The sequence below is a fragment of the Mandrillus leucophaeus genome, unplaced genomic scaffold (genome assembly GCF_000951045.1).
Source record: "Mandrillus leucophaeus isolate KB7577 unplaced genomic scaffold, Mleu.le_1.0 Scaffold182, whole genome shotgun sequence".
NCBI classification, from domain to species: Eukaryota; Metazoa; Chordata; class Mammalia; order Primates; family Cercopithecidae; genus Mandrillus; species Mandrillus leucophaeus.
Genome location: NW_012101832.1, coordinates 2400371 through 2409604, shown reverse-complemented (window position 1 = coordinate 2409604; position 9234 = coordinate 2400371). Strand labels below are relative to the sequence as shown.

General features: G+C 46.2%; 3 protein-coding genes and 1 long non-coding RNA gene across 5 annotated transcripts in view; 1 reads left to right on the top strand and 3 right to left on the bottom strand.

Annotated features, from left to right (window-relative positions):
* The window catches only part of RRAGC (Ras-related GTP binding C), a 38359-nt gene extending 38150 nt beyond the window's left edge, over positions 1-209 (bottom strand). For both annotated transcript variants that reach the window (XM_011977688.1, XM_011977689.1), the window contains exon 1: positions 205-209. The gene's annotated coding sequence lies outside the window, so the exon portion shown is untranslated. The remainder of the gene's footprint in view (positions 1-204) is intronic.
* Positions 1-5499, bottom strand: part of MYCBP (MYC binding protein) — a 13234-nt gene extending 7735 nt beyond the window's left edge. The window contains exons 1-2 of the mRNA XM_011977690.1: positions 5400-5499; positions 5127-5199 (exon numbers count right to left, since the gene is read on the bottom strand). Of these exons, the coding sequence (XP_011833080.1) occupies positions 5127-5199; positions 5400-5483 (157 nt within the window). The 5' untranslated portion in view covers positions 5484-5499. The remainder of the gene's footprint in view (positions 1-5126; positions 5200-5399) is intronic.
* Positions 5500-5510: 11 nt separating this feature from the next.
* LOC105537969 lies at positions 5511-8336 on the top strand. Its single transcript, XR_001005809.1, has 2 exons — positions 5511-5688; positions 8051-8336. It is a non-coding gene; the product is annotated as an uncharacterized LOC105537969 (long non-coding RNA).
* Positions 6179-9234, bottom strand: part of GJA9 (gap junction protein, alpha 9, 59kDa) — a 7794-nt gene continuing 4738 nt past the window's right edge. Inside the window, exon 2 of the mRNA XM_011977691.1 lies at positions 6179-8303. Within this exon, the coding sequence (XP_011833081.1) occupies positions 6661-8208 (1548 nt within the window). The 5' untranslated portion in view covers positions 8209-8303 and the 3' untranslated portion in view covers positions 6179-6660. The remainder of the gene's footprint in view (positions 8304-9234) is intronic.

The following is a 9234-nucleotide window of genomic DNA, read 5'->3' as shown; positions in this document are numbered from 1 at the left end:
GGGTCTCACTATATTGCTGCAGCTAGTCTCAAACTCCTAGACTCAAGTGATACTCTTGCCTTGGCCTCCGAAAGTGTGGGGATTACAGGTGTGGGTCACCACACCTGGCCAAAGTGTTAATCTGTTACCAATAATATGTTTAAATGTCAGGAATTTAAAATCACTTATATTTAGACATCACAGTATAATGAAAAAACATGATACCTGGAGGAGGAGTGTATATATTCTCTATTAAGAATATAGGCTGGGCGGGGTGGCTCACACCTATAATCCCAACACTTTGGGAGGCCGAGGTGGGTGGATCATTTGAGATCAGGAGTTCAAGACCAGCCTGGCCAACATGTTGAAAGCCCGCCTCTACTAAAAATACAAAAATTAGCTAGGCATGGTGGCGGGCGCTTGTAGTCCCAGCTACTCAGGAGGCTGAGGCAGGAGAATCACTTGAACCTGGAAGGCAGAGGTTGCAGTGAGCCAAGATCATGCCACTGCACTGCAGCCTGGGCGACAGAGTGAGACTCCATCTCAAAAAAATTTTTAAAAAGTATAATTTTAGGCCATGTGCATTGGCTCATGCCTGTAATCCCAGCACTTTGGGAGGCCGGGGTGGGCAGATCATCTGAGGTCAAGGGTTTGAGACCAGCCTGGCCAACATGGTGAAACCCCGTCTCTACTAAAAATACAAAAATTAACCAGGTGTGGTGGCAGGTGCCTGTAATCCCAGCTACTCGGGAGGCTGAGGCAGGAGAATCACTTGAACCTGGGAAGCAGAGGTTGCAGTGAGTGGAGATTATGCCACTGTACCCCAGCCTGGGCAAAAGAGCAAGACTCCATATCAAAAAAAAAATATATGTATATATATATGTACACACACACACATATACACACACATATATATGTATAAAATTGTACGCTGGGCACGGTGGCTCATGCCTATACTCCTAGCATTTTCACAGGCTGAGATGAGAGGATTGCTTGAGGCCAAGAGTTCAAGACCAACCTGGTCGACATTAGAGAGACCCTGTCTCTTAAAAAAAAAATTTAAATTAAAAAAATAATAATATAATTGTAGGATTTCTCATCAGAGAGGAGTCATCTTACTTAGCTGAAGTTTATTATTGTTGTTGTTGGGGTTTGTTTGTTTGTTTGTTTTGAGACAGAGTTTCGCTCTTATTGCCCAGGCTGGAGTGCAATGGCACAATCTCAGCTCACCACAACCTTCGCCTCCTGGGTTCAAGCAATTCTCCTGCCTCAGCCTCCCGAGTACCTGTGATTACAGGCATGCGCCACCATGCCCGGCTAATTTTGGATTTTTAGTACAGACAGTGTTTCTCCATGTTGGCCAGGCTGGTCTGGAACTCCTGGCCTCAGGTGATCTGCCTGCCCTGGCCTCCCAAAGTGCTGGGATTACAGGCGTGAGCCACCACACCCGGCCTGTTACTGTTTTTCAACTGAGAACTTTTGGAAAGGTTTCTAAAACTACTAACTTGACCTTAACCTTATTTATTAAGATTATTTGATATAAAAGTTATAACAAAGTCAATTTTTTTTCCCCAACATGCCATTATTGGCTTGAAAAGTCAGTAATTTTTTTTCCTTTCTTTCTTTTTTTTTTGGGACGGAGTCTTGCTCTGTCACCAGGCCGGAGTGCAGTGGCGCGATCTCAGCTTACTGCAGCCTCCGTGTCATGGGTTCAAGCGATTCCCCTGCCTCAACCTCTTGAGTAGCTGGGACTACAGGCGCCTGCCAGCACCCCCAGATCATTTTCTGTATTTTAGTAGACACGGGGTTTCACCATGTTGGCCAGGATGATCTCGATCTCCTGACCTCGTGATCCACCCGCCTCGGCCTCCCAAAGTGCCAGGATTACAGGCGTGAGCCACCGCGCCCGGCCAAAAAGTCAGTGATTTTTAAATCTCATTTATACACACAGGAAAATGAATATGCTTCATTTGAGAATTCAGTAAGATACAGCATTTAATGAAGCCAAAGGAAATAGATCTGGCTCTCACAGGAATTTAGATTAGTTTTTTTTAATACAAATTGAATAAATTTGAAATAAATTCTGGTTTCTTCCTGGCAGTTGGTGAACATTTTCAGATATTCATCTCAGTAATATTTATGAATATGAATAAAGTACTTATTATGCTTTACTATGAAAAAGTACACTTTTTTCTTTTTTCTTTTTTTTTTTTTTTTTTGCGGGGGAGACAGTCTCACCCTGTTGCCCATACTAGAGTGCAGTGGCAGGATCTTGGCCCACGCAACCTCCACTTCCCAGGTTCAAGTGATTCTTATGCCTCAGCCTCCCAAGTAGACTATAGGCAAGCGCCACCACGCTCGGCTAATTTTTGTGTTGTTAGTAGAGACGGGGTTTCACCATGTTGGCCAGGCTGGCCTCGAACTCCTGACCTTGAGTGATCCACCCGCCTCAGCCTCCCAAAGTGAGCCACCACGCCCGGCCCAAATTTTGTAAATTCTTATCATGTTGAAATGAACTTCAAGCCCGGCACAGTGGCTCACACCTGTAATCCCAGCACTTTGGGAGGCTGAGGCGGGCAGATCATCTGAGGTCAGGAGTTCAAGACCAGCTTGGCCAACCTGGTGAAACCCCGTCTCTACTAAAAATACAAAAAAATTAGCCGGGCATGGTGGCAGACACCTGTAGTCCTAGCTACTTGGGTGTCTGAGGTGGAAGAACTGCTTGAACCTGGGAGATTAAGACTGCAGTGAGACGTGACTACACCACTGCACTCCAGTCTGGGCGACAGAGACCTTGTCTCAAAAAAATATATATATATGTAAATTAAATTTGTGAGGCTGGGCACAGTGGGTCATGCCTATAACATCAACACTTGGGGAAGCTAAGACAGGAGGATCACTTGAGGCCAGGCATTCCTAGGTGACAGAGTGAGACTCTGTCTCAAAAAAAATAAAAAGCAAAAACAAATAGAATTGTGTAAAGCACCTGTGTTTGAAGCTGAAAATCAAATTTTTAATAAATCACGTCAATACTGTGTTGGCTGATGTTATTTAGGAGCCTGGAAATCTAAGGAGATTAAAAGGTTAAATTCTAGTGGAGGCCAGGCGCGGTGGCTCACACTTGTAATCCCAGCACTTTGAGGGGCTGAGGCGAGCGGATCACCTGAGGTAAGGAGTTCAAGACCAGCCTGGCCCACCTGGTGAAACCTCGTCTCTACTAAAAATACAAAAAATTAGCTGAGCATGGTGGCGCATGCCTGTAGTCCCAGCTACTTGGGAGGCTGAGGCAGGACAATCGCTTGAACCCGGAGGTGGAGGTTGCAGTCAGCTGAGATCATGCCGCTGCACTCCAGCTTGGGCAACATCTTCTGTGTAGTCAGTTACCTCCTACAACTGTCATTTTTCTGCCTTTTACCATTCAATCTTTCGCTTGCTCCATCCAACCACTCTGGCCTCCTTATACTTCCTGAAACTCTTGACAGATATTGTTTCTTTCAGGTTTCTGCTCAAAAGTACTTAAGAAAGGCCTTCCCCCCACCACCCTATATAAAATGACACACACATCCCACCTGTCACTTGTTTTTTTTTTTTTGAGAAAGTGTGTCACTGTTGCCCAGGGACACAATCACAACTCACTGGACCCTTGACCTCTTGGGTTCAAGTGATTCTCTCACCTCAGCCTCCAGAGTAGCTAAATTACAGGCACACACCATGCCCAGCAATTTTTTCTTTTTAGAGACGGGAGTTTTGCCATGTTGCCCAGACTGCTCTTGAACTCCTGGGCTCTAGCAGTCCACCCACCTCAGCCTCCCAAAGTGCTAAGACTACAGGCATGAGCCACGTGCCTGGCCTCACCTGTTACTCTTTATCCCTAACTTCGCTGTATTTTTATCTGTAACACTTACCTCTAGCTGACACTAGGTATTTATGTATTTGTCTCCCTCAACTAGGACATAAGCTTATGAGGGCCGAGACTTTTATCCTCCTCTGCTTATCTCCAGTGTGCAGAACAGATGCCTGAGTAAAATGATTAAATGAAAGAAATGAACTTACGGAGTTTTTAGAGGGAATGACATTCAAAGCATCTGTGACACTTCCAGAGACAACATAGCACAGTACTTTCAGAGTAGTCCCTTAATACTTGCTGAAGTTTATTTGCAAAGAGGTAAACTATTATCTGAACCCCAAATAGGTAACAATTCAAAATTACTAGCCTGCTTTCTGCTAAGACCCAGGAGTTATGCTCCTAGAATTTTCCTCTAAACTTTGCTTCTGTCCAAAGAGCAGTTACCTACTTATTTCCCACACTTCCCAAACTTCCTAGTTTGACCCAAGTCCTGATCCCTGCCAACAATTCCATTCTACACCCTTGAAAATCCCAGTGAGTTAAGTGACATAGCAGGCATTTAAATTACTGTTAAGCTAATGAAGTAAACTGTACCCTACCCCTTGGAATCCTCCTGTTTCCGACACTTTACTCATCTACTTACTTAGATCTCGAAGCCACGAATGAAGAGATACAGCGTTAACAGTAAGTTTTCATTTTAAAAAGTGAAAACAATGTAACCATCTTGATATGCCCTCGAGCTCTTTAAACTGTAATTCTACTTTAACTATGAAATATACACAAAATAAAAATTGACACAGACTAAGGAATGGGGGCTGAAAAGCCACAGCCAAATTGGCCATGCATCTCCTACTTCGGGGATTAGGCTCACTCAACTGCTTCATAGCCCACTTTGAAATTCGGTCATTTTTCCAGTTGCTCTTTGTTGGAGGGAAACTGTTTCTTAACAAGATTCTGAGGACTCCACAAAAACCGTAAGGTGGGAGGAATTGGGATCTGAAGGTCTTTGGCAAACATGTCCACTGCGGCTGCTCGAGGCAAAGCAACGGAAGTTGAAGAGACTTTGCAACAGCTGCAAGAGTTTCACTCCTAGTGCAGAGAAGGGTAGCGTAGCTAGGCTACCTCACCCGGGCGGCCTCCAGCAGCCAGGTCCCTACCGAACCCCAAGGCCCACCTCGCTGGACCCCGGACGGGCCCCATCTGTTTCCCCTCCTTCCCCACGCTACGGCCCGCTGGGGAAAGGGGCAGCGCCGGGGAGCACGACGAGGGCACGAGGTACCCTCTCCTAGCCCAGGCTCACCCTTGGTCAGCGTGTCCAGCACCCCCGACTTCTCCAAGTACCTCCGGAACTGCTCACGCTTCGAGTCGGCGGCCTGAAGAGACACCGGGGGTCAGTGGCCAGAGCCCGGGAGCCGAGCAGGAAGAAGGTGCTGGGAGTCTGGCAACCCCGCCTCCGCCTCGCTACCTCGGGGCCCTCCCGCCCAAACCTGCGCGCGCGACCCCACTCCCACCCAGAGCCGACCAACGGCTTGCTACCGCCCGCATGCCCCCAGCCACGCCGCGCCCCCCTCACTTTGTAATGGGCCATAGTGACAGCGGCAGCGGCGTAGCTGGCGCCGGAGACCGCGACTGGCGGGTTGGGAGCAGAACTGCTCATGCGCGGAAGGGGGCGCGCGCCTGCGCACTTGCGAACCACGGGCAGTGATCGCCGGGGTGTGGCCTGTTTTCATGGCGACCAGGACGCTCTGCATCCCCCTTTGCAGGCTGAGCCGAGGGAGGCTGCGTATGCCCGCCCCTCTGGCTGTTGGAGCCGCACCTCTTCCTCTTCCGGTCCCCGTAGCGATTCGTTTTCTTTGCAAGAGGTGAGATTTTGGTAACTCTGTACCGGCGTCCGGAGGCAGGGCCCGGGAGCACTGGGACTATTGCGAGAGGAAGGATCGCCGCACGGTGGTAGCTCATTTTTCTCATCTGGGACCTCGGAAACTGTGGTGACCCATAGGTGCTGGACTTTTTGGCTCTCTTCCTGAGAAGGTGCTCACGACTTTGCAGTAGCTGAGGAGGGTGTTTAGAATCATGTATTTTGGTTCCAGCTTTTATCTTTGGAGTCTCCTTGAGTCGTGGCTGACTTGATGTGGGCTTCTGGAGGATGAGCAGTAACGAGCTTGTAATAGCTTTTGAGCGCTGTGCGCCAGGCACTGTAGAAAACACGGGTATTTTAAATTTTAATCCTCACAACACCCCTGTAGGGTGCGTACTGTTAATTAAGTGGAGAGGTTAGATGTCCAGTGAGTAGAGCCAAGTCCAATCCGGGCAATGAATCACGATGCTATGAACTGGTGAAAGAAAGCCACGGATCTTTTTAAGATTTTATTTACTAGGTAGCAACATGTGATTATACTCGAGACATATCAGGATGCAGTCTAGAAGGAAACTACGTGATTGTGTTTCAGGGGCAAACAAGATTAACCCAGTGTCCAAGGGGGAATTATGTAGATGAAGAACCGTGTCCTAAGGCTGTGGTCTCTTCAAAGAGAAAACCTGATCAAACCATTTAGCCCCAGTTCTGAACATGTGATATTCCCAAAATCAGTTACACACATTCGAAAGAATATCATTTTTTAAAAAAAAATCCTGATTTGACAACCTTATGTCTTTGGATTTAGAAGTGTTCTTTCACAATCTAGAATTAGAGCTGTTTTTCCCTTGCTGAAATGAGTTTGCCGTCTGTCTTAACAGCTGGTCTTTAGAGCTGCCCATATCTGTTTTGTCCGTGCCCCACCACCACTAGGCTACTTCTCTGATAATATATACAATGTCTAAAAGCCAACCGCTGTTTAGATCTGAAGATCTGTGGGAACCCGCCTACCAATGAGATTGTTCGTTAGGGACACTACGTGATTTGGAGGACAAACAGGATTATTACAGGTTCTGACCAACCCTAGCTCAAAGGACAGCCCTCCCAAAGAATCAGCTGTGTTTGGAATGTCAAGTGATTGAGACTTTCCTTGTGAAGGAGGAAGGGTTCTGACTATACCCTTTCTGAACTGGCCTTTGAGGTTACCTTTAGGAGGTGACCCCCAGTTTTCATGTTCTGTAGAGGAACCCCATGTAGCTCTAAGCCACCGCGGTTTCCAATCGCAGTTAGCTGGCAAGGAGAAAGCTGTTTGGGGTGACTGCCTCATGTTGTTCCCTCCATCTATAGCAACACCTGGAATAGAACGGTGACCTCTAGAGTAGTAGTTCCTTTTGCGGTCTTTGCCTTCAGTTTCTCTTTTTTCCCTTAACTGGTTACCATTAACTTCTTTTCCAAGTATTTTATGAGTGTCTTTGTTATTATTTGAACCGACGTGTTGAAAATGAGTACAGCTAGTACTAAGTGTGGAAATCTCATTAGAAAGTACAGTTTCCTGTTCATTCAAAATGCATTTCTCATCATTTACACTGTGATTGTCAGGATTTGACTGGAATACAGAAGATGAATTTAAACTAGGGTACACCGCAGTGTGTGTTTGCTTTTCCACTAACAGATTATAATCAGGGGCAGAAGGGAGTCGCTTCAGTGAATTTGCAGATGTGCTCTGATATTTGGCTACGTTTTGTTTTGCCTTGTTTGCATGGAATTCATTATGTTCCTTCTTCAACTTGTATTTTCCCCAAATCCCTCTTTTAATCTTTTTAAAACCTAGGTGGAAAATTTCTAGAATGTTTAAGAAAAGTGAAATAGTGGCTATAGATTGCATAAATAATAGGAATATTGTCTTTTCTGTTGGTCTTGAGACAAAACAGTCGATTATATTTGGACACGGGTGGCCATGACACTTAAATAGAGGCTCTAAGTGAAATCCATATAAAAGGTACTGTCCAATCATGAATCCAACTTCAACCACAGAGCAAGTGAAAATGTGTATCACATAAGTGCAAAGCAAGGTTCCTCTGAGTGGAGCTTTATTTAGTTTCCTTTTCTCCAGCTGACAAAGCTCTTGCTCCAATCTCCTCCGATCCCTAGGCATTTCAAACTCTACCCCCTCCAGTTCTACTCTTAACTGAGCTTTCATCCTTTGCCTCTCTTCCTCTAGAACTCTCAGTCGGTACAATGCATGGCCCATGTAGACCAGGGATGGTGAAGACACAAATATCACCTGCAGAACCCAGTATCTAATGAGGGAGATAGGAAAGGCCTGGTCGTAGCATACATTTCTGCAGCCTGGTTGTTCTGTATTGCAGACGAAGCCGGACTGCTCATCATTCCAGACATCTTCAGCTGCTACACCCAGAACAAGCATTCGAAATATGAATAGGATGGTGAGCCAGATCTTTCCAATCGTGGTGGAGTGGATGTGAACTTCCTCCAGAGTATCTCCAAGGAGATTCCAGTCCCCCATGTTTATTTAGTCAGCCATCTTAGCTCTGATCCCCATCAAATAAGAAGCAGATAAATTCTTCCATTCTGAAGGGAGCACTATTTCTTAAAGCAAACCTATGGTGAAAATATAACAATATGTCACTTCTATATGCTGGTTGCTTTACTTTTTCCCTAGATAGCTGTGGGGTTTTTTATTTGTTTGTTTGTTGAGACAGAGTCTCCCTCTGTTGCCCAGGCTCGAGTACAGTGTTGCAGCCACAACTCACTGCAGCCTCAACCTCCCAGGCTCAAGCAATCATCTCCCCTCTCAGCCTCCTGAGTAGCTGGGACTACAGGTGTGTGCCACTACACCCAGATAATTTTTTTATTTTTTGTAGAGACCGGGTCTCACTATATTGCTGCAGCTAGTCTCAAACTCCTAGACTCAAGTGATACTCTTGCCTTGGCCTCCGAAAGTGTGGGGATTACAGGTGTGGGTCACCACACCTGGCCAAAGTGTTAATCTGTTACCAATAATATGTTTAAATGTCAGGAATTTAAAATCACTTATATTTAGACATCACAGTATAATGAAAAAACATGATACCTGGAGGAGGAGTGTATATATTCTCTATTAAGAATATAGGCTGGGCGGGGTGGCTCACACCTATAATCCCAACACTTTGGGAGGCCGAGGTGGGTGGATCATTTGAGATCAGGAGTTCAAGACCAGCCTGGCCAACATGTTGAAAGCCCGCCTCTACTAAAAATACAAAAATTAGCTAGGCATGGTGGCGGGCGCTTGTAGTCCCAGCTACTCAGGAGGCTGAGGCAGGAGAATCACTTGAACCTGGAAGGCAGAGGTTGCAGTGAGCCAAGATCATGCCACTGCACTGCAGCCTGGGCGACAGAGTGAGACTCCATCTCAAAAAAATTTTTAAAAAGTATAATTTTAGGCCATGTGCATTGGCTCATGCCTGTAATCCCAGCACTTTGGGAGGCCGGGGTGGGCAGATCATCTGAGGTCAAGGGTTTGAGACCAGCCTGGCCAACATGGTGAAACCCC